This window comes from Galleria mellonella, unplaced genomic scaffold, assembly GCF_026898425.1.
Source record: "Galleria mellonella isolate WM207_F2 unplaced genomic scaffold, CSIRO_AGI_GalMel_v1 utg32, whole genome shotgun sequence".
Lineage (NCBI taxonomy): Eukaryota > Metazoa > Arthropoda > Insecta > Lepidoptera > Pyralidae > Galleria > Galleria mellonella.
This window is the reverse complement of record NW_026442075.1, coordinates 7498234-7524235: the sequence shown is the minus strand read 5'-3', so window position 1 is coordinate 7524235 and position 26002 is coordinate 7498234. Positions and strand designations below refer to the sequence as shown.

General features: G+C 33.1%; 1 protein-coding gene across 1 annotated transcript; it reads left to right on the top strand.

Annotated features, from left to right (window-relative positions):
• Window positions 1-6433: 6433 nt before the first annotated feature.
• Window positions 6434-9125, top strand: LOC116413704 (uncharacterized). Its single transcript, XM_031914220.2, has 2 exons — window positions 6434-6655; window positions 6944-9125. Exon 2 carries the CDS (start codon window positions 6956-6958, stop codon window positions 8954-8956), a length of 2001 nt encoding a protein of 666 aa, XP_031770080.2. The 5' UTR covers window positions 6434-6655; window positions 6944-6955; the 3' UTR covers window positions 8957-9125.
• The last annotated feature ends 16877 nt before the right edge of the window (window positions 9126-26002 follow it).

Below are 26002 nucleotides of genomic sequence, written 5' to 3'. Positions count from 1 at the left end.
TTCAAGATTCTGCACCAGGGATTGACGGGATTCCCTACTCATTTATTAAAAATGCTGGTCCAACATTAAAACAATATTTTCTTAATTTATTGAATGCTATTTATACGTCTAGTGAGCTTCCTGGTAGTTGGAAAACACAAGTTATCATTCCTCTTTTGAAACCAGGCAAACACCCAAATAATGCAGAGAATTACCGCCCCATCGCCCTATCATCCACGCTTTTAAAAATTTTAGAACACCTGATCAAAAATAGGCTCGAATGGTTGGTGGAAAATAATGATGTTCTCCCAAAATCCCAGTTCGGATTTCGTAAAGGGCTTAGTACACTGGACAGTGTGGGGATATTAATAACAGACATAAGGACTTCATTTGTTAAAAATCAGTCCGTAATAGGGGTATTCCTAGATATTTCAGCAGCATATGACAGCGTTCTTCTTTCGGTGCTCAGGCAAAAGTTGCAAAAGCTGAACATTCCAGCAAGGATGATCCATGTTATATGTAGTATTTTAATGGAACGTCAGGTTACTCTACGAACCGATGGCCCCCAACAGACGAGAACCGTCTGGATGGGCTTACCGCAGGGATCTGTTTTAAGCCCTCTATTATTTAACATCTACACACATGATTTACACCTTTCATTGAACGATAATTGTCGTGTTCTCCAATATGCAGACGACTTAGCACTATATGTCTCTGACAATGACATTATAGCCGCCATATCCTCCATGCAAATCTCCCTTGAATCTTTAAATACATGGCTCGAACTTCACGGTTTGAAACTATCCCCAACCAAAAGTGCCGTAGTTGTGTTCTCGAAAAAACGCTCTATTCCTGAACCCTCCTTGGAAGTTGCCGGCGTCCTTATCCCTACAAGCAAAAAAGTTAAATTTTTAGGCACGTATTTGGACTCAAGACTAACAGGTGTGCCTCACTTGGAATATATTATAACCAAATGCGAAAAAAATGTGAATATATTAAGAGCACTTTCTGGCGTCTGGTGGGGTGCTCATCCATACAGTCTGAAACTCGTATACAACGCCCTTATAAGAAGTGTGATGGATTATGCGACATTTCTCCTGTTACCGTGTAACAAAACAGCTATACGTAAGCTAGAGACTATTCAATCTAAATGCCTGCGTATCATAACGGGATGTATGAAATCATCACCTCGCAATGCCCTTCAGGTAGAGTGTGTAGACCCCCCTATTCTACTACGTCAACAATATTTATCTGACAAATTTTTATATAAAACATATTTCATTAATACTCATCCCATATCGGCTACTGTAGCAGAATTAGACAACCTTCTTCTCAATTCTCATAACCCTCCCCCAATTATCAAAAGTTATAGACGAATGAAGGAATTAACAGAAGTGGCCCCCATAAATAGGGTTTCTAAGTGGCCGCTATTTGAATGCTCTTTTCAAGCAATTATACTTAAACCAAACATCGTAATAGACACTGGTATACATAAAAATACTATTGAAGCAAATTCGGAGTTTAATTCATATATTGGAAAATTCTGGCCAAATTACCACCGGTTTTTTACAGATGCTTCCAAACAAACAAACTCACGTTTTACCGGTTTTGCAGTGTATTATCAAAATTCGAAAATATCTATGCAATATCAGTGCCCTTCGGTTTGCTCGGTATTTACCGGTGAATGTTTGGCTGTTTTAGAGGCGTGCAACTTTATAGAAGCGCACAACATTTCTAAAAGTATCATATTCTCAGACGCCTTAAGTTGTTTGCAATTACTGAGCGGAAACCAATTTAAAAATCGATTTCGAAGTACCGTTATTTTAGATATTAAATCAAAATTAAGAAAGTGTTCAGATAAAGGTCTGGAGATAGTTTTGATGTGGATCCCTGCTCATGTAGGGATCTTAGGTAATGAGTGCGTGGATTCCCTTGCTAAATTTGCAGCCAATAATGGTGGAGATCAGAAACACGATAAAATCGTCTGCAATGACCTTATAGCATGCCCATTAAAAGACCTCCGAGATGCGTGGACGAATAGTTGGCGAGATTCGTCTAAAAACACTGGCCGATTTTACGCTTCGATCCAATCAATTATCCCTATTAAACCTTGGTTCTTTAGACACAAAAGGTTGCCTAAGTCTATCATTTCTATTTTATGTAGACTACGTGTTGGTCATTGTTGTTCACCAGTATTTTTGCACAAACTTAGAATTAGAGATAACTCCATTTGTGAATGTGGTCAAGAAGATGGTGATGTAAACCATATTTTTTTTGCCTGCCCTTTAAATAGTATAAGCCCATTATACCCACAACTTGTCAAAGAACAAATTCCCCAGCCTACTAACTTAAGTAATCTTTTAATTATTTCTTTTACTGAAAACCCCAATATTTTATGGATTATGGTAAATTTTATCAAAAACAATAATATCAAACTATAAACTCTATATTATGTATTTATTTTATATATTCATAGAAAACATATATTTAAGATTTTTGTATTGATATTTATTACTGGCTCATATTGTGTTGTCTTTTTCAGCTTTATACCAAAAAGTTCAAAATTAGACCAATTATTTAGTTATAATTTCTATCTCCAGTACGAGCCTCTTATACATGACGCCGGCAGAAATGGTCGTAAAAATAGCGACCGATTGCCATTAATGAAAAGAAGAAGAAGAAGAAGATTATGAGTGTCAACCCATTACACCAAATGATATGGTAAACCCAATAACCAAGACATTTTGGTTTTAAGATCGGCATATTGATAATATCGGTAAATATCACTATTCTCAATTTGGCCCTCGATACTTTATATTAAGGTGTATAAAAATGATCTAAAGTTGTATATTCTACTCATTCGTGCGTATTATTAAACATTATTGTATATTGCACAGGCGCATTTAAGGGCGGATCAAGTGGGCCATGTTCGCCTTAAGATTGTCTGTTTTTTTAATGGGTGATAGTGGAATGGTAACCCTGTTTACGCTATTGGCATAAACTGGCGGGGCATCAGAGAGATGACAGATATGGTTGAAAGCAGCCCATCCTGACAAATTTAACTAGAATTAATAACAATGATTTCCAGGGGAAACCGCGTGGAGATCGACATGATAAGATATGCTGCTAGTAATGGAGCTATTTGACCCCATTACTAACAATTCCTTTTCCTCCCCCAAAATTATCTGGTGTCAGGATGATCAGCCCAGCATTTGAACAGAATGAATGTACCGCTTGAATACTGGGGTGCCTTGTCTTGTCAGGCATGCAAAGATATGTCTGAAAGTACATTATGTGCCTTTTTCAAGGGGCTAAGTTTTCACTAGAAAATAATTTTAAATAAATCAAGGAGAGCATATCAACTGTCACAGATTTATTTATATTCTCTGTAGTTGCATATTTAACCAAAAGAGATATTACCCGCAAGTTCGGTAATAAAATTCGCAATACCTTCCGCTTAGCCAAATGCGGCTATTGGAACATCCGCACTCTTGACGAGTAGGTAGTTATTTTCGTATGATCCCAAAACATCGGACACTGATTTTAGAAAAAAATAGGTCACCTTTCGACCGTCAAATGGCAGAATCGACCGTTGTATCTTGGTTTGACAAGACGCCAAATTTTATTGCTAAGTAAAGTTGCTTATTTTTAAATACATGACTTATTTTTAATAAGAAAATGACCAATCTAGTAATTAGAAAATTATTATTTCTTAATGACTTACTCATGATATTTTTTGTTCTTATTCAAGTAAACGAAGTTGTGGTATAGAGTTAGTAAATAAATATTTCTAGTGTTACACAACTACTTATATTTACGAGTATTTAATAAAATTCTGTCCAAAATATCGATATCGGAAGATACCATAAAGGATCCAGTTACTTTAATGTAAAAAGAAAATGTAACCACCTTTAAAACAATTTCTTTTATAAAATTTTTGGATGGATTTTTATAAAAAGTCGACCGAAAACCGACAAAATTTAATAAGATAAAGTTAAGGAAATCATATAATTTTGATGATAAATATTTTTAATTTGGTTAAAAATAAAAATTCGCATCTGGCAACGAATTGAATTGAATGTAAATAGGTTGGACACCATGCATTTTCTTCTAAATTTCTCATTTAGATGCCCGCGGCTTGGCAGGTAGCCAGTTTAAAATAAATATCATCAAAGAGTTTCAGTTTATTGGGTGGTTTTTCCTGTGAGTTCTATAATATACATTATTTAACCATATCTGCAAATTTTTAGGTCAAATAGCCAAATTTTATATGCACAAACATTCCTGTACTAGTGATTTATTAAGTTAAAGGTTTTTATGGGGAAGTATAAGAGAATTTAGAGAATATTTGTATTTTTTCAAATTTTATTATTATAATCTATATATATATATATATATATATATATCTACTTTTTTTATAACATAGGGGGCAAACGTTTTGGCGTGAAATACCGTCTTCTAACTTTTTGGAAGGCGTCTTAACCTTTTCTCCAGATGACCGCAAAACTGGACGTCGCTGGATATATCAACGCCAAGGATCCCTCGTCTTATTATCAAAGGAAGTGCCTTGAAAGTAAGTAAATATGACAAACGGTGTCTTTTTGCGGTGAACGCGCAGATGTGTCTTCTTAGGGTTGAATTGGATAAGATTGTGTTTGCCCCAGATCGAAACTGGATCTAGTGAAGTTTCGATTTCAAATACAAGTCTGTTCCGGCACTCATCGGTGTGTGCCCGCTTAATAAACCAAATCAATAATATTTATTATATCTTGTTCATATATGTAAATTTTAATATATATATGTGTATTAATTATTACTAGTACCGCATTCGAATATTCTAGCACTCCCTTAAGGTTGTTTGAAAGAAAATGCTTTTAGCATTAAATCCGTCTTATACACTAACATATATTTTACATTATTACATGTATCATGTCTCTATATTAAAAAATAATAGAATTTTATTGTGCCTCCGATCAAACTGTTTAAACTGTGTTGTAACTCCTCTTCATCCAAAGGTTGCATGGAAGAAATCGCTTTTAGCCATAAGGTCGCCCATTGTTTTCTCATTATAATTATTTCTTGTAATTGTTTATATTTATAATAAGTTTATTATTGTAATCTTTTGGAGTAAATAAATAAATAAAAATAGTTAAAAAAATGGATATTACCTTATTTAGGTGTAGGTATGTTTGTAGGTGTGTTTGTTGTTATTGCATAGAATTTATGTATTTACCTTTGGCAAATGAACAGTGTCCTTACATCATATACAGATTTAAAAGGTTTAAGGATATGTTTTAGCATTTAGATGTTCAAACCCTGTTTCTCATAAATCAATTTTATAAAATCATAAAGCTTTGGTTTATTACTGCATACAGTACACTGCTAAAAACATCAATCACAATCGCCACATAGGCGCCTGTAACTCCATAAAACGATCTGGATCTTCATCATATTTTATGGTTCGTTGATGCATTGCATGTAGGCAATAATAATAAAAGAAGATCAAGTGTGAGTCGGAATCAGGTATAATTTGTTTTGTAGACACAGTACACATACTACAAAAAAAAGTTTATATTCAGGGCGAGAGTAGATATTTAAAATGGATAAAATTTAATTGAACAATTATCGACTATATTATTTTTAAAACTTATGTATTATTTATTTTTTATTACTATTTCATTATCTTATTTTAGACTTTATTTACTTGTTTTTTTTTTTTACAACACAGGGGCATACGAGCATGCGGCTTACCTGATGGTAAGTGACTATTGCCGCTCATGATCACCCACAACACCAATGGCATTGCAGGTATGCTGCGGGCCTTTTAAAATGGAATATGATTTATTTGGTTGAGATTAAGTCAACTACAATACCTATTTATGTATTATGATTGTAATTCATCATATTATTTTTGTGTACATACGTATATTATGATGTACTTAATTTAAAATAAAATTTATGTTTATTTGTTATACATTGTTATAACAGAACAACTAGTTACATTGGTGGTCGACAGGCTTTCATCTCGTCGATTTTAAATAAAATTATCACGGATGTCATAGTCCAATAATATTATCACGGAAAAAATTAATTACGTATGGTAAGTAAGTACTCGGAGGTCTGCTTGTAGAACCATGAGCAAAAGATTATTATTTTCAAGCACTTGATGGGGAATGGAAAAAGTTATTTTTATAGACAACTCCTAGACAAGGCTCCGTATATTTTCACATACTCAAATATAGTATATTTTTACAGTAGTAAAATACATGTTTAGGACGGTAGATATGCTAAGTACAAAAAAAAATTTTTATGATTTAAAATTTCGCTCCGCAAGAAAAACAACTTTTTGTATCTTTTTACATTTTTTTATAATTATAGTATTAGTAGAATTTGGTTTCAATTTCATATACAAAGTGTACAAACGTATGATTAATTTTTTTTTTATCTAAGGTACCTGAGGTAAATAAGGCCCAGGGGGTAATAAAGCCCACATTTAAAATTTTGCGGAAAAACATTTCTATGACACTTCACAGTTTACGCACACGTGCAAAATGTCGGTGTGAATGTTTCCGTATTGGTCCGCAGTCGCTAGCGCCGCCATCTTGCCAGTCACGTGCGATGCGTTGATGAAATGGTCGGCTACTGTGCAATTTTATAATTTTTATAACAAGAAACTGTAAGTATTTTTACGTTTAATTCAATAATTGACTAATAATGCTGTATTTATTATCTTAAGTATGTGTTGTACAAAACAAAGAATATGGTTTTCCCTATCCAGAGAAAGTGTTATAAGGTTTATTAGGTTATTTTGTAAAAATGTGGCATGAGGTTAATAAGGCCCATTATAACGGTACTTGGGCCTTATTGGCCTCTTTATATTTGAGTATCAGATTGGATTTTTTTGTGTTCTAGGTCAATTTACTATGTGAATTTTACTGACAATATATGTGTAACATTGTTACAGATTTTGATTAAAATGCCTCCAAAGAGAGCTCAGTGGACAGAAGAGAATTTACGGGCCGCTTTGGCGGCAATAGAACGAGGGCAGCTGACGCAACGAGCTGCAGCTGAACGTTACAACATTCCAAGACGAACTCTCCGAAACCATGTAAAATCAAAAAGTATTATTAAGCGCTTAGGTCGTAGGTCTATACTAACAATAGACCAAGAAAAAGATCTTGTACAACGCATTATACGATTTGCTAACATTGGTGTACCTGTCACTCCAAAAGTCATACGGAGACAAGCATTTTTATTTTGCGAGAATTATGATATTAAGCATAATTTTAATAAAGACTCTGGCATTGCGGGCAAAGACTGGCTTAAAATGTTTTTGAAAAGGAACCCAGAAATTTCCAAAAGAAAAGCCCAGTTTATGAATCCAGGCAGAGCACAAAAATTAAACCGTCCTATTGTTGCTCAACATTTCCAAGAAGTGAAAGACCTATATGAGGAATTAGACATTCTACAGAACCCGCAACGCCTCTATAATATGGATGAAAAGGGGTGTAGACTCACTATTCATCATCAACAAACTGTTTTGGCGCAAAAAGGAGCTCGTCGAGTCCATTTGATTGCACCTGAGCACGCCGAAAATGTTACCATAGCAATGTGTGTTAATGCTGTTGGTACCGCTATCCCACCAATGATCATCTTTAAAGGCCAAAGACAAAAATCAGAATATAGTGATAACTTACCAGCTGGATCTCTCGTAAAGATGGCTCCAAAAGGAAGTATGACCACGGAGTTATTTATAGAATTCATCAAGCATTTGGGGAAGTATAAAACGCAGGGGAAAGTCTTGTTAATATTTGATGGAGCGTCCTCGCACCTGGATTATACAATTGTTGAAGAAGCAGATAAGCATGATATTGTGCTTTATTGTTTGCCTAGTAACACAACCCATGAACTTCAACCCCTCGATAAATCCGTTAATAAGTCTTTTGAGCATCACTGGGATCAAGAAGCTATGACATACATGTATCAAAATCCTGACAGACGCTTGACGAAATCGAACTTCAACAAAATATTCTCAAAAACTTGGTCAAGGGCATTGATTCATGAAAATATAATAAATGGATTCCGAGCTACTGGATTGTTTCCATTTAACCCTGATGTATTACCAGATGAAGCATTTGCACCAGCGATCTTGACCGAACATCCTCCTCCACAAACTTCAACTATTATTGAGGCGAACGTAGAGTACCCTGAAGTAACGTCACGTTATGACACTGTTTCACCATCAATACTTAACAACGAAGAATGTACTATTGCTGACATTGTTACCCCAGAAAAGCAAATTGCTGTAAAGGCTTTAACTGATATTGCTACATCAACCTTTCCCGTAAAAGTACCACAAAGCAAAAATACAAATTGCAATGCTTCAACTCTATCGCCAAAACCATCAACATCTGGTATTATGACAAAACGTCCTCTTATTCTAAGTTCAGACTCAGAGACTGATATTGAGCCTGACGCTGTACAGAAGATGTTGAGTAGAAATGATCACTCCAGAATCAATATATATACCTACGAAGAAGACTCAGACGATGATACTCAGCTAGCCAGTCTTAAAACAAAGGAAACTAAATCCCCGTTTCAAGAACTTATGCCAACTCCAAACTATGCTGTAATCAAAGAGAAACCAAGAAGAAAAGCCATCAATTATAGGGGTCAACGGATCACTAGGGACCTTTTTAAGAAACGAGAAGAGCTAAAAGAAAATAAGATGATAAAGGTGAAAAAATCAAAAAAAGCCAATCAAAAAACTAAAGATCGTAAGAATAAGTCTGGAAAAGATAGCAGTAAGGTTAAGAAGTCAAAAATAATTGAATCTGAATGGTTCTGCCATGCTTGCAAAGAAGGACGTGTTTCGGACATGCGACAATGTGTCCAATGTTTTAAATGGTACCATGAAGAGTGTGTCGGACTGTCAACCGACGATAAAGATATGTTTTATTGCTGTGACTGTGATTAAACAAGATACTTAACTATATCTTACCGTCTCAGTATAAATAATTTGTTTGTTAATCGTTTTTATTTTTATTTTGCTTGTAGAAAATTTTTTTTTTGTTTGTTTTGAGAGTCTATTTTTTTATTTTAGGAATATGATTGTGATACTAAAGAACTGAATTAGGTACCTTTAATTAGAGTCTGATTTTAAGTCTTAAAAATTTATATAAAAGTAATTATATTGTTTGTTTAATAAGAAAAGAACTGATTATTTAAGTTTTCAAAGTTACAAAACATGTTCTGATTGTACTAAGTACCTTAATTAAGACTAACTAGTTCCTTGAAACTAAATTGTCTACGATAATTATAAAGTGGGCAACAAGGCCCACGTTTAATAAATAAAGGAAAATGATTAAATAAGTAAAAAACAACAATTTACTTTTATTTAAACTTATTTCTAGGTAAATTTAAGACGATTTACTGTGAAAATAAAGCAAATTTTATATGGGCTTTAATATACTACCGTAGTATAATAAGGCCCCTGAGAAGGGTTTTTAAAAAGTGTATTTTCTTATTAAAAAATATGCTTTTCTTAATAGTTTTACACCATTTATTACAGCAACATGTACAAGCTATGTAAACAATATGTTTTTGACGTCCTATACGCATTACACTCGGATTTAAAGCAATATTATTTTAGGTGGGCCTTAATTGCCACCGGTACCTTACATCTACACTAATATTATAAAGAGAATGAATAAACTCAAAAACTACTTTGTCGATTTCAAAATTCTTTCACCATTAGAAAGCTACATTCGCCCTAAGTAACATAGGCTATATTTATTGCAAGGAATACTTATTAAAACATTAGTAACGTAACTCAAGGTGTAAAAAATTCTATAAAATATCTTTCGTCGCGTGACCTGCGGAAATTATTGGTGATAGAACAAAAGTATGTTCCACAATATTGAAGAAAATATCAATAACTACAAAAAACTTCGCGATACTATATGTCCAACTATTATCGTTATGTTACAATAACCACTTTTTTAAATGTTGTATGAACGGGCCGCTAGTAGATTATAATGATATAATAAGCCCGCCTGCATTGGCGGGGCACCTGTGATAGATGATACGTGAGTATGAAAACGTGAAGAATTCAACAAGAATAAACCAGAGGAATCCGCGTGGAGGTCGACCTGATAGGGTATATTGTAGTAATGGAGCTGTTTGAATCCATTACTAACAATCTCTTCCCCCCGTATTCTTAAGATTAGGAGAACGTTGTATTTACATCTAACGAAAATTTCAGTCAAACATTTTAATTTAATTTTTGGTATCTACAATTCGGTATCACAGACCGACCTATGAAGTAATAAAGATTCCTTTTTTTCTAGAAATTAATTTAAGTAGTCTATGTTGATACAACATATAACATAAGTTAGACTGATGAATTATTTACTATTTCAAATTTAAATTTTTATTGTTTTCAGACATTCACCACGTTATGTATATGCATATGTATACTTACTTGCACGTACACAAACATGTAAAGTTTAATAAATCACGAAGGCTAATGCTATCATCTTGATCTTTGTTGGCTGACATGTCACATGTGTGTACTTCCAATTAAAGGGACTGCCAGACGACTGTGGTCGATTCAATTCGAACAGTATCAGATTTCACCCTTGCTGCAGCCCACTGAAGACTTTAGCTAATTGATGCAAACATCTTGATTGATGAGAACGATGCCCTTCAGTCACTTTGTACTTTTGTGTTAAGAAAAGTGTGTTCTAAAAAGAAATTTCGAAGAGGCCGATTTTATTACGGCAGTAAAACTACATTAATTTTACGATGTCGTTTATTCAATACAAACCAATACGATTATTAACACACAATGATTTTATTAAGTACTTAAGCAGTAAATTATACCTACGTTTGCTATTGCTGTGGAACTAGCACGAGACAATTGTCGACAATTGGTGGCGACAAGAGGCGCCAGTCGTGATGTCACCAGTAAAGCTGGAGTCCCACAAAGACAGAGGATCTATAAGCTATAGTTCATATTTAATCTGGAAAGCTGTAATCTGAGGGGAAAGGATATGAAAATGTAATCTCTTAATTTTGTGTCTTCAAGTGTGTATGTCTTGTCTCTACAATTGCTTATGGTGATGAGACACAAAATATTGAGAAAGATATATGACTGAAAGAATTCACAGTTTTATCGATAATATAATTTGATTTTAGCAAATCATTTTATTGGCGGTAGACTAAACCATAGGCGTTGTCATGAATTTGATGATTATGTCAATTCCCATAGAAGAGACTACACTCCAAAATAAGAGAAACATGTCGACACATATTTTAACAAAATTTTTAATCTTTTACGTATTACAATTTAATTTGATTTATTTATTAACATATTAAAAATTGTTAACAAGCGCAATATTAGGCAATATGGCTTCATAAACTTACATGTCTGATGATTGCGATGATGGTGACATACGTTAAAAGTGATTCAACTCTATGTAGATACGAGTATGATGTAATTACGGAAAAGATTCAAATAAAAATAGGCACATAAAGGGTGTCACCAGCAACTGTCCATGCGTACAAATTTATTTTTATATAGATGTTACAGTCAATATAATTTGTATGTAAATCTGAACAAAATGGTTTCTCAACAATAACTTATTATGCGTTAGAAATAAAATATAATAAATGACATCATGACGATGAACAATACATATTATGATTCCAACTGATCGCATCAGACCAATTTTTTTGAATTTTATATAATTGCATATCAAAAATTATATACTCGTATATTGGAGTCATTTTCATAATTAAGAACTCACTTTTTTCTAGGCTACAAGTTTTTAAATGAAATATCTGTTAAGTGAGCATCAATCAATAAAATTTTGAATAAAATAAAAAAAAAAGTGATATAAATATAATTTCTACTTTTTAAAGTCCTTTAGGACTGATTAATTAAATGTATCCATTCAAGTACTATATGATACTATATATACTATAGATATTCAAGTGATTGAATGCAGTTTCTTGTAGGATATATTGACTTTTGTGTATGTGTATTATCATTTATATACATATATAACATAACGTTACATAATGTTATGTTAGATGCGGGTAGCTCTAAACCGTTCCTTATGGCAGTCTATGAGAGAAGCCTATGTTTAGCAGTGAACAGATAATGGCTGACGTGATATGTGATGAGAAAACTGTTAATTTTTTTTTTCTATCATCGATAATATTTTCTTTACTACTTATGATCAACTAGTAGAGATTAAGAATATATATTATTAAGATTAGTCGTCCATTGTTCATGATAATGGAATAGTAACTCCTGAAAGATAATAGTTGAAGATGAAATGGCTGGTCAGTTAGCTATATCAATGAATTTACCTGGAATTAAGCACAATGGTTTCTAGAGAGACCACGAGGAAGTTGTCCTTATAAAATTTATTACTAATAAAGGGGTTATTATTTTCAATTACCAAGAATTCCTTTCCTTTGGTCCTTCACGGTATATAGGTATTTTAGACTACATAATGTGTATAAATATATGGCTGTGTGGTCCCGGCATAGAATAGGCCACCCCTTCCTTTCCCGTGGGTGTCGTAAGAGCCGACTAAGGGAGGGCGAGGGATGGGCAGCAGCGTCCCTCTTAAAACATCTCTAAAACCTGACTGCGGTTGTCAACCCGCCTGCCAAGCGTGACAACTACTGGCAAAACCCCGTAAGGGGGAGGCTTATGTTCAGCGGTGGACAGTTAAAGGTTGATATGATGATATGATGAATGTGTATAAAGGTTAAATAAGTTAACAAGGAGAAATTGTGTTGGGAATGGCCAGCATGTAAACTATTAATTATTAATAATAATCTGTTATATAATATATAATAATTATTGAGTAAGTGAGTATTTAAAAAAGCCGTTGGTGTATTAACGTACTCCATTGTTTCTACTTATTTGTACCTTTCAATCAAAATATGTTTTTCTCGGAATACTTACAGAATAACTTGAATAGGAATTAAGAGTAGACACGTAGAAATAATTAGTTACGCGACTGTCATATTAATTAATACAGGTCGGCGCCTTAACTCATAATACATTCATGGCATACCGCGTTCTGTATACTTTGCTGCTACTGCTGCGTGTGACTGAGTAACTTAGGAGGATATTTATGATTATAGTATGGACAGTCGTGCTTATAAATGTGAAAGTTTGTAAAACAAAAAAAAAAACTGTTAGAAATTTAGTTACATTATCTTGTCGTTGTTTATTAGAGCTGTCATATAATTAGCTGTAATTACATTGATAGCGTGTGTACTCTATTAGTCCATAGTTTATGTGTATAATAATCTTAACTTGACAAGTGTAATTCCAGAGGGATCCTCTACAAAAGTTGTCTGTATGGGGGCTTTTGTTTCACTTGCATTTCTCTCGCGATTGTGCAGATACGTTTCAGGGCGTTAAAGGGCAGGATACGGCAGTGAAATTGTAGTGATTTAAAGAGGTTTAAAATATTAGTCCTCGACGAGTAGCAACGTATGAGGATTAGTATGGACATCATAATATATTCTGTTTTATCCATTGAAAATAAAGTATTTCATTTTCACTGCAGTATAGGAATATAGGAGATACATATTTATATTTATATGACTAGCCGAAACTAAGCCTACAAGGCCATTAATGTGAATGATACGAGTAATAATAACATTATGCAATTTATCGTGTGCACTCTGTCGTTAACAAACTGTATCTAGATTCAAGACTAGACTCAGTATTTGTATTTACCTAGACTAAATTAAGAACAATTTACGAGATGGTTATTTTATGTTTGCAGACAATTTAGTTCACGGCTCATTGGCAACTATGAGGTTCTGTAACCGCTAACTCAAGATATATATACATACTACATTCCAGTTATTCAAATAGCTACTACTACATAGTATCTTTTAATTTATTATATTCTGTGGTTTTATTTTTTTCCGTAGGCTTCCTATCGATACTTTTAAAACATACAGTAGTGCAGATTCCACACAAAATAATGACCCTTTGTGTATTGTATGTGAGAGAGAGACCTACTTTCAGCAGTAGACGACGGATGGATCGTAATGATGATTATGACTTATGGGTATGTAGATAGGTATAATAAACGAAAATTATAGTATGAGTGCAATAATGAATGTGAAATTAGGCGAAATCGGGATTTGAGGTAAATGAATGTCCTCGGGACACGGGAATTTTAATACATGTAAGAATATTGAGCTTAATATATTTGTCTTTTAGACTAGACAAATCAAGAGGACTCTGAAGCTGTTTTAAGTTTTAAATCGACTTCAAAATGGAGAGGTTCTAAATTCATGTCTATTTTTTTGTGTGTATATCTGCGTCAATTATAAACGGACTTTGATGATTTTTTTTTCGAAAGGGTATATTCCCTGTGCTGGTTCTAAATATATTTTGTCAAAATTACAAATTATTAAGTGAAATATAATACAATTTTTTTTTAATATTTAATTTACTGTAAGACATTAAGAAAGTGTACAAATTTATGCACTTATGCTCAAATATCTATATAATACCTATTTTCATACGGTGGGTTGAGTGGCATAGAAGTTGTTTTTTAATGGGTGAAAATGGAATGGTAACCCTGCCCGCGCTAAAGGTATTATACACTGGCGGGGCACCAGTAAAGGATGACAAGTGAGAATGCAAAGACAGCCCGTCGTGATGAATACACCTGGGATTCAGCACGATGATTTCCAGGGGAGACCACGGAGAGGTCGACCTGACAGGGTATATTTGCTAGCAATAGGATTTGTGGTTCGCATTACTAACAATTTTTCCCCCCCTGGTATAGAAGTTATTATATCCCAGTGTTATTTGCTGTTTTCCAATGGATTGTAGAAAAAAAAACTACTTCATAAAAGGCATCTGCACACATGCAAGCAACGTGCGCTCGGTCAATTTAACGCACCCAATGTTTCTCACTATTTGTAAGAAGAATATATTTAATTTGACAAATTTTATTCAATTGTTAAGTTGTCATTTGTTCTTTACATGCATTACTCTTCAGCAGTCAGTAAATTAGTTAATTTTGCTATAACTTTTTAGAGAGAGACCAGACGGAGACTTTGTACAAAAGTCGATTGCTTGGGTACCTCTGTCCTATTCGTGTTTCTACCATGAAGCAGCAGTTGTGTTTGCATGGCTGTGTTTCGGTTTGAAAGATGGGATATGGCATGAATTTACAGGGTACAGAGGAATAACATCTGAGTCCTTAGGAATGGCAACGCATGGGGGTGTATCATGGGCAAAACAGTATACTCTGTTATGTCCATGGTACTGCTCATGTCTATAGGCGACGGTTACCACTTTCCGTTAAGTGGGCCATCAGCTTGGTTGCCATTCTAAGTTGTATAAAAAAACCTCTGCCATAAATAATAAAAAAAAATCTTAGGTGTCAGCTAATTACATGGTATCCTTACTATCTTTATTATATTTATAAATACAAAGTGGAGTTTGTCCCATAAACAAACTCACTTTTATGTTTATAACGTCAGTAAAGATTAGTAAGGGTAACATTCTGGTATCTGGTATGGCAAGTATAGTGTAAAACAAAGGCGCCATAGATCCCGAGTCCCGTCTCGACGCATTCATACCGCGTTACCGCCCTATTCAACGTTGGTATCAGATAATTGTTTTTTACCTACGAGCTCCCATAACTACAAGCATTCCAACTTTAATCACGATTCCATTATTTAATGCTATAAGAATAAAATATCTAATCGTTGAATATTAGCTATTGTCTACGAACAAAGTATAGTATTGATAGGTAGATAATAAATATATTTTTTACGGAGGCGGTGACGCTATTAAATCACTAGTTCGAACAACTAGTATATAATCGTGTAACATTAAATTAATAAATGTTAGTGCTTGGTAACAACTTTTTTTTCCTCGTTCATACATTGTTCATGTCTTGTTTAGCCGTATTAGTATATAGTAGGTTCCTTTTTAGTTTGATGCGACCTCGGTTATCTATCCATATTGGAGATAATATTAAATGTATATAGTTCGTAATTCATTACAAGTAGTGACGTGGGAATCATCCAAATTTATACTTAAGACGTCATTGGATTTAATGTGATTGTTACGACATATAATAAAGGTACTAAAATGGGTCCATAATATCCTGAAGCACTGAACACTATACTTATCCTTAGTGCGTCACTTGTCGCTAATTGAGTATATCCACTTAATCAATTTCTGACCTTGTCGTCTTATCAGATTAAATATTTTATAAACTTTAACTTCTATATTACTCGTTCATAGGACTGGGATTATGATACAATCACGTATTTTGTAAGAGATCAAGTTCATAGGGGACGTATAGATAAAATTCATTATCATTCCTTTTTAATAATCGTTTATAGAGAATATATAAGTATTAGAGGTAAAGTATACTGTCTAATTTACATTTAGAGTATTACATTTAACATAAAATTATACCATTTATTCTTATAAATAATAGAGCTTGCAAGTAGATGACGTAATGTACACTAGGTTTAAGAATCCAAATTACTTCGCCGCTTTTTATATCTAAGCTCATTTCGGCTATTTTGCTTATTCTGTTTGTATACTAATTGAATTAATAAATAAATACTATCAATGAGTTTGTATGAATGATACGGTAGATGGTCGCTGGTTGAGTCAGGGTCAGCGGAAGTTTGACCTTATCGGCTACCAATTGATGGATAAATGTGTTCACGGAGATGATATTATCTGATCTCTTATTTTACTGAATTTCTAAATTGTATGGAAAAATAAACTATATTTTTAATGTATACCTGTGTAGGGATACAATAAAAATATAGATAGTATATATATACATATTCACTAATTGTATCTGTAATATATAATTGTGCGTGATTTCTTATTATCCAACAATGTATTGGTACTTTTATGTAAAAATAAGGAAAGACACGCTACAGTAATTTGTGAAAATGAAATAATTTCGGATGATAAACCGGATATACGATGCAGATGTGAAAAGATATGGTGACCGGTAAATATCTTTTATGTAAAGAATGTTATTATGGAATTGTTCCATGGAAGATACCCCAACTTCTTAGCACTTAAAACCCCATGGTGGGTACATTTTCTTAATATAATATAATGCGGGGAATAATAGGTCACTGGATAATTGGCCTGGGAGTGTTCTTACACTTCGCGTAGAGGGAATTCTTCAAATTTCATTTTTTCTATTCTCTGTGATCCCAACATACACTTCGGACTTCGCTTTAACAACTCTCTTGTTCTCTCTATTCCACAACATCGTTCAACTTTTCTTTCTAACTCCTTCACTCTTGAGGGCGCACAACTATGGAATACGCTATCTATTAACATAAAACGAGTGTCTGTTAAATTTGCTTTTATATGTCTGTAATTATTTACCCACAATACTTTTACACTGCATAATTACATTTCTATTTTTCCAAAGGTGTCTAAGAAAGATTGACTTAGAACAAGTCCCCTTTTTGTACCGAATATTTTTTTGTAATGTTGTCTACATAAAGAATAAGTAAATACAGCGCATTTTTATTTATTGAAATCCTGTGAGCGGACTGCATCCAGCAATCGCCCCAGCGTCTATCATCCAAAATCCCCACTTGCTGTATAACTATATCAGTCAACGATCAAGTTAGAGACAAAGAGATTAATAATAGAGATAGATTAGAGAAAAAATCATCATCACTATCACTACATAGTATAAAACAAAGTCGCTGTCGCTGTCGCTGTCTGTCCGTCCCTATGTATGCTTAAATCTTTAAAACTACGCAACGGAGTTTGAAGCGGTTTTTTTAATACATAGAGTGATTCAAGATTATATGTATAATACATACATAAAAAAATACATAAAAAAATTCTAAAACCGCGCGCAATTCATTTTTACGCACGAAGCTGAAAGAACATGATAGTGAGATTCTAAACCAAGAAATCATTTTAGCGGTTAGTTGGTGCATGCCGTGCGTGCCGGCAAGATGGCTTGGCTCCAAAACACGAAAATATATTTAATCTAAAAGAAAAAAAATCTTGGGTCTGAAAGGGTTAAGGATAATCCACAATAACCATTTTTTATCCTTTACATTTTACGGGAAAAAATGGCTTTAAAGCAATGATTTTCAGCAATACAACATTAATTTGTATCCAATTAAGTACTTTAAATACCTGGATAATTTAATATGGCCCTTTACAGCATGTAATCTAAATGAATATTTCCAAAGATATTACAGATTTAAAATGCAGGGAAATAGCGGTGCGGCGGTACCGGCCCGGCCGGCGACGCGTGCCTATATAATAGCGCGTCGAAGCCCGCGCTTCGCCCTTTAACACTTTATCATGTTTGTATTATCTAATGACAAAAAAGCTGTAAACGTTGTTTATAAGGACATTCTGTAGTAGGCAGGTATATCACATCTATAGGTGACGCTTACTACTTTCCACCAGGTGGGCCGTTAGCTTGTTTGCCATTTAAAGTTGTATAAAAAAAAAAATGTATAAGCATTGCACCCATGCGAAGCCGGGGCGGGTCGCTAGTATTTTATAAATGAATTTACATCATCATCATCAGTGAATGAATTCAACATGTTCCAAGGAAAACGCTGTTACTTTTGATAGCTGCTAAAAGGTCTCCGATGAAAATTATTCCGAGCAGGATATTTATGTAGGATAATCATCAGTAAATGAATGGTATACGAGTATACAACAATCTATTTGGATGTATTATTGTTTATTTAATATTGTCTCATTAAAATTAAACTCAAATGTAACAAAAATTTACGTCTCTAAAGAATATTATTTGGCTTCCCTAAGTATGTTCAATGGAGTATATCTTATTGATGGGCGCACAGTCGTTGATCTGAATGTTGTCTGCCCTACCCACGCTCAATGATACCGCCATTATACGCTCGATTACATTCAAATTACGTCTTTATTAGTTATGACGACAAATAAAGATAAATTTTTAAATTTAAATTGATTTATATATAACACAAGAAGACTATTGAATGTCGTCTGCAGGTCGCGTAGGTACTTCTTTTTCAATTGTATTTTTAATTTTTCTCGTCTTATTCTTAAAATTTAAAGGGTTTATTTTTATGTTGAGTTATTTAATTTTATTTTAAGAGCAAAATCTTGAATTATATATCTTTTATTTTAAAGTGACAATGGAATAAATTCTAAGACGCCGATTCTCTAAATTTATCTCTAAAATTGAAATTTCAATTTAGCGATAAGAGTTTAGAAAATCGATATCACTTTGATATTACAGCAAAATTTTTATATTATATTATGTTGGATGTCGTCACCATGTGTACCCCGGCATAGAATGGGCCACCACTTAACATACATTCTCGTGGGTGTCGTAAGAGGCGACTCTAATGGAGGGCGAAGGATGGGCAGCAGCGCCCCTCTTAAAACATCTGTATAAACCTAATTGTGGTTGCCAGCCCGCCTGCCGTGGCAACTACTGGCAAAACTCCCCTTATGGGAAAGGTTTATGTTCAGCAGTGGACAGTTAACACTTGAAATAATAATAAAAAAAATTTTGGATATAAATAATTAATCCATAATTATAACTTTATTAAATTATAATGCACATAAAATAAAAAAATAAAATTTTGGAAATAGGTATCCTTTCATAAGACTGAAAGTAATATATATATATATATATATATATATATATATATATATATATATATATATTTACCAGAGGGAGACTTTGTATAAAAGTCGATTGCTTGAGTACCTCTGTCCTATTCGTGTTTCAAACGTGAAGCAGTTGTGTTTGCATGGCTGTGTTTCGGTTTGAAAGGTGGGATATGGCGTGAATTTACTGGGTACATAGGAATAACACCTGAGTCCTCAGGAATGGCAACGCATGAGGGGTATCATGGGCGAAACAGTATACTCTGTTATGTCCATGGTACTGCTCATGTCTATAGGCGACGGTTACCACTTTCCATCAGGTGGGCCGTCAACCTGTTTGCCATTCTAAGTTGTGTATATATATATATATATATATATATATATATATATATATATATATATATATATATATATATATATATATATATTACTTTCAGTCTATATATAACTACCTGTATATTTCTGTAGATATATAACATTTTGGAGTTTAGACTATCAACAGATAACAGATATCAGATAGAGAAAAAAAAATAAAACGGGCATTAAAGAAGATTAATAAAGAGTAGGTATATATTTGATGTTATTGTTTAAAATGGATAAACTCATAAACATTTACATGAAAATATATATGTGTTAGGGATAATGCATGTTTTTTCTTTATTTTTATTACAAAGAGATATTGTAGTCAATATTTTACAGTTACTTAGTGTGTGGTCTCAACCTACTGGTGTATAAGCCTCCATATATATTCACTGCACGTAAATTCATGTGTTATGGCAAGGGACAATATTTAAGTACTTGCAACAGGTACAGTGTATTTATGAGTATTAGCACTATTAAATGCCTATATGTAATCTTAGCTATTTCCTGCTGTTTTCGTATTAATTACAATTTAAAATATCACATTTTAATTTTTTTAATAAAGGATAGATTTTTATTTTGAAATTTAATGTACTATAAATTTCATTCAAATGCACCCAGTCGTTTAAATTTGATTAAGAAAAAAATATATAAAAATCTTTACAAACGTTAACATCTAAAATTTTTTACAAACTTACAAAGTTTCTCATTTATAATTAATAAATTCTTTCTCGAAAACTTAGTTATAAAGTACCTACCTATAGCAATGTCCATATGTAGGTATAAGTACCTAATGACGTTACATCTAAGTGCAATGAATCGTATAACATTAGCATGGATACAATGAGCTACTCAGCCAATCCCCATTGAACTGAAGACCTCTGAAATCAGTACACATATGTACATTAAAGTGAAGGCGTGCTTGCATAATGCGAGCGTTGGTGTTTTAAACAAACTTAAAACCGACATAATGTACAAAACGATTTCTGCACTGAATTGCAGAAATTATATTAAAGTACAATATAAAGTATAATTGTGATTACATGTACGAAAGTAAATGTTTGAAATTGGAAATCACGAGCTTGTTAAGATAAGACACCTATATAAGGTGAAAGGAAATAATATAATGTCGCTTCAATTGTTTCAAATGTCAATCAGACGAATTGTTTTGCATTACAATAGATGATTGACGTATCGATAACATGTATCTAAGCTTCTAAGTGTGGAATGTCTGATTTACTAGTGGGTGTCAGTGTCTTTCGCGATTGTAGCACTAGAGCCATTTACGAGTATATCTAATTTGTGCTAGAGCTACATGGACTAGATTCTTAAAATTATGCTTCGAATTCTCGCTCACCCTACGAAGTTTTTAATAGGCTCATTGAATTCGTCAATACAACATACCTACTCAAAGTGAAAATATTACCAATTAGCCGTTTCCCACGGCGTTGCTCGCTTTTAACTATGTAGTTCCCGTATAGCATTCCTATTGTAACTCTTCATAAATACGGTTTTATATTGTATTAAATACTTAAATGATAATTACGTACCTAATATCTTCATAAAGTTTCAGCCAATTCAACTAATCGGTTATTTTATATGTTCTTTAGATTGGTATAACATTTTTAATTTATGAACCGATTGAAATAAAACATAACTAAACGTTAAGTGGAGCAAACCGCAACGCATTAATGAAAATCGCATTCAAATCGGTTAAGCTATTTCTGAGATTAGCGTGCACAAACGTACAGACAACATTTCTAAAAATCATGGTTCTGGGTTCTGTTACGTTCATAAAACCCCCTATAATTGAGCAAAATAGCGGTTGAAATGAGGATGGTGATGATGGTACATATTACAGGGGTATTTAACACAAAATATTAACATGTTGTAGATGCTGACAATTTGAAACGTATGTTAATTATAATCTTTGTAATGTTACTTGGACCTGCAACACATTGTTTATTAATATTATAGCAATTGTCAAATAATATTGAAGGGCATTCCCAAAAAAATTAAAAAAAATATTTGAATTGAAATCTTTCCTCATGGAAGTTTTAAAAACGCACGCAAAAAGTTTGTTTTGAGTCTAATAGATACGCGACACGAAATTCAGGAATCTAGTGGGTTCGAGAGCGATATGCCAATATGCGTTCCGAGGAAGTTGAGTCACACGTGAAGCAGTTCCCAGACTATAAATTTCAATCTTGTTTAATATTCTGTAAACGATCTGTCGCAAATCACTCGACGGAAAGGCGTCTGTAGCCGAATTTTATTAATATGTCATACTTTATTGTTACGCTCACGTTGTAAGGCTACTGAATTCGCGATGAAAAGTTCCGAAAATAAATATTTGGTTAATATAACATACACGTCGCAGGTGTCTCCGGAACTTAGACGCGACGCGTGCCCTACTTCACTATGATGATATAATCAGTATATCCTGAATAGTTTAATAAGTTGATATTATTATTATTTAAACGACCCTTACAGTTGATCGAAAATGTTATGAATACCTGACGATGATCTTTGTATACCTACATACTAGTAGTGGGATAAGTACCAGTATGAATAGGATGGGCTATGATTGAAATGAATGAACGAATAAAGTAGGTAACTACGTTGCCAAAGGTCACGTCACTTATGTCCAAATCTGAAGGTTATTGGTACTATAATAGTTTTTGCTTGATATACATTTTAAATGTTAACTAATTTACTTTAATATGAAATAATATGTAATGTACAGACATAGATAAAATTTTGATATTTAATGTGTAAAATTGGGGTAAAGGGATTGTTAATAAAAAGGTCTTACTGCCTTATTGTTACAAATATATATATATATCTTATATTCAGCTAAACTTTCGCATTATCCTTCCTGTAAACCACGTGCTTAACTTTTGGTAAACTCATCACGATCAACCCACTGGCCTGATTTTATCCTTACCCATCATCATTTACTGGTATTCCATATACGTATATCAATAATGCAGTTGGAGTTAACATTCAATTTTCACGCCATTAAAATATGTAAAACTTGGTTCAGAGTTTACTTCATTTTTATATTATAATGAATTATTATACATTGTATTTAGCAAAATAGAATTATGTATACATGTTATATGTATCTATTTATGTAATAGCTAAGTAGCTAAATACACTAATGTCTAGTACAATAAATTATACTTCACGAACATTTGGCCTGACGTCATTGTAACATACAGAACTGACTTCTAATGTATATTGGATTGTCGAAATAAATAGGGGCCCATGTAATCAATCTAGTTTATAAATAAATATAGGTATCTATTAGTTACACTAGAGGCCCGCCCCGGCTTCGCACGGGTGGACATTTTTATATTTTAAAAAGTGGCCATTAAGGCTGCACACGCGACGAAAGCTTAAAAATGGAGTAACTTCTCCCATTTTCCCTACATTTCCCTTCACTGCTCTGCTCCTATTGATAGTAGCGTGATGAAAAGTATACTATAACCTGCCCAGGAGTACGTAGAATAATTGTACCAAGTTTCGTTAAAATCCGTCGAGTAGTTTTTGTTTCTATAACGAACATACAGACAGACAGACAAAAATTTTACTGATTGCATTTTTTTTTGCATTGCATTGCAGAATTGACCTCTCTACAGATTTATTATAAGTATAGATCAGTTTGTTTTATCAACACGGTTATTGAAATTTTGGGTGATTATTTCTAAAACGTTTGAAATCGGGTTAGATAATATATAACAATATATGTATATATTTAGTTACAATATATAGATAATGACCCAATAACAGATATATCAAAATATCGGTTATCTAATATATAATATTGTAGTGAATCAGATCAAAATGAATATAAATATCTATCCAACTAGTATGGGTGATATTGAAATGAGTAAACCTTTTTTTCTGCCATTAATGTCTAGTCTAGAGGATGCATATGCACAATACACAGAGCTGTTACATGTCTGTGTATCTTCTACCAAATTTATTATGGGGAGTGCTCTGAGAAATTATTCGGATTGATACCTGCTGCTGATTTTTACAATAAATTAAATTAAATTAAAGTTTCATTCCAACTATCTGGATGAATGCCGATCTTCCACCATGCGTTTTTCAAGGCACTTTCTTCCACGCACAACCACTCTTTGGAATGAAATTTCACGAGTAGTATTTTCGAAACGATACGACATCATAACCTTCAAGAAAAGAGCATATTCCTTTTTAAAAGGTCGGCAGCACACCTGCAATGCCTTTGGTGTTGTGGGTGATCATGGGCGGCGGTAGTCACTTATCTTCAGGTGAGCTGCATGTTCGTTTGCCCGCTGTGTTATATAAAAAAAGAGGAGCCTAATACGAGTATATAGATATCAGAATTGTACAGATTTTACTCATGCCTAAATTAAAGTAGAGGGTAGAGTTGAAAAAGTTGTTAAATAAGTTTTTAATTAAGATTTATGACCGCTATATTTATTATATTCCACATTTATTTTATTAAATTTATCTTAATTGTTGAGGTTTTTTCTAAAACATCTATGACACTCCGTGTATAAAAAGTTATACCTAATACCGTTTAGATTATACGTTGCATCAAACACCCGGATATACATACATTAGCGGACATTCACACTCTCGTTAAATGATATCCTCTTTTTTTGTGTAGTCGGGTGACAGGCACATTGAAAGTGATAACTAGTAACCTCCTTTAAATATGAATGACACCACGGACATCAATCACACCATATATTATACTGTGACATCCAATGTCAGCCCTCACGCGCGTTGTCATTTGCATTGTTTGTTTATTTTTATTCAGATCAATGTGTTTATGTTCTGGTTGGTGTGGTGAAAGAGTAAGAATACATGGAAGTAAATTCTATCGACTGCAAACAAATTTATTAAAATCGATTAATCGATCGAGGCGACATTTCTAAACTGACTCGGTACGACTCCCACTGATAGACTGGTAGAGAATGTTTTTAGCAATATGTCTGCCTTTGTATATATATACATATAAATATAGGGATTGTTCCCTGTACTAAAGAATAAATTACTCAAATACACATTAATGTTTTCATTCCTGGTGTTATTTAAAAATATCTTCGATACCGTAAAATATTTGGGCACGTATTATTGATACATATAACTTATGGATACCTTGTACAAATCTGGTGTAGGGACGGATTGCACAAGCAACACCTCGACACTAACAAGCCTATTATAAAATAACTTCAGCATTACGTGCCAAATTTGAAACATTCTAACTGTTAGTCATTTAATTTGAGCGCAAATTGTTATAGGTATTTGGTTTGTTCAAGGATTCTTTATGTCTAACTTCAAACTATCCATATAGTCAATAACTGAACATAGGTCTTCTCTATATTAGGCCATAAAGCTAATTAATACAGTATTAAATACATAACTAAACGTAAACTGTTGCTATGAGAGCATAATACCAAGTTATTAAAAAAAATCGTATAATATTATATGAAAATAATCTAATATATATATATATATATATATATATATATATATATATATATATATATATATATATATATATATATATATATATATATATATATATATATATATATACAGATTCTCCTACATTTTCTTTAGTAAACTGACACACAGACATAGTACGTAAGTATTGTAGGATTTTGTAATGTCACTAGATTTTTTCAGCATTAACACTAAAAACAAATGAGAAATAGATGTAATTATTACACATTTTCCATGATTTAATTATATTCCTAATATTCTCATTTCTCTGCTATATACTTGTATACATACATAGTTTAATCATATACATATATACTAAATGTTTAGTCTAGACGCTTTCAATATACATTGTCAGGTCAACCTCCACCCGATTCTTCCTAGAAACCATAGGTGATGGAAAACTATTGACAAGTTCGTAACGATAGGTTGACGATTGAACTGTTTCCTTCCTCACCTAGTATCCTCCAC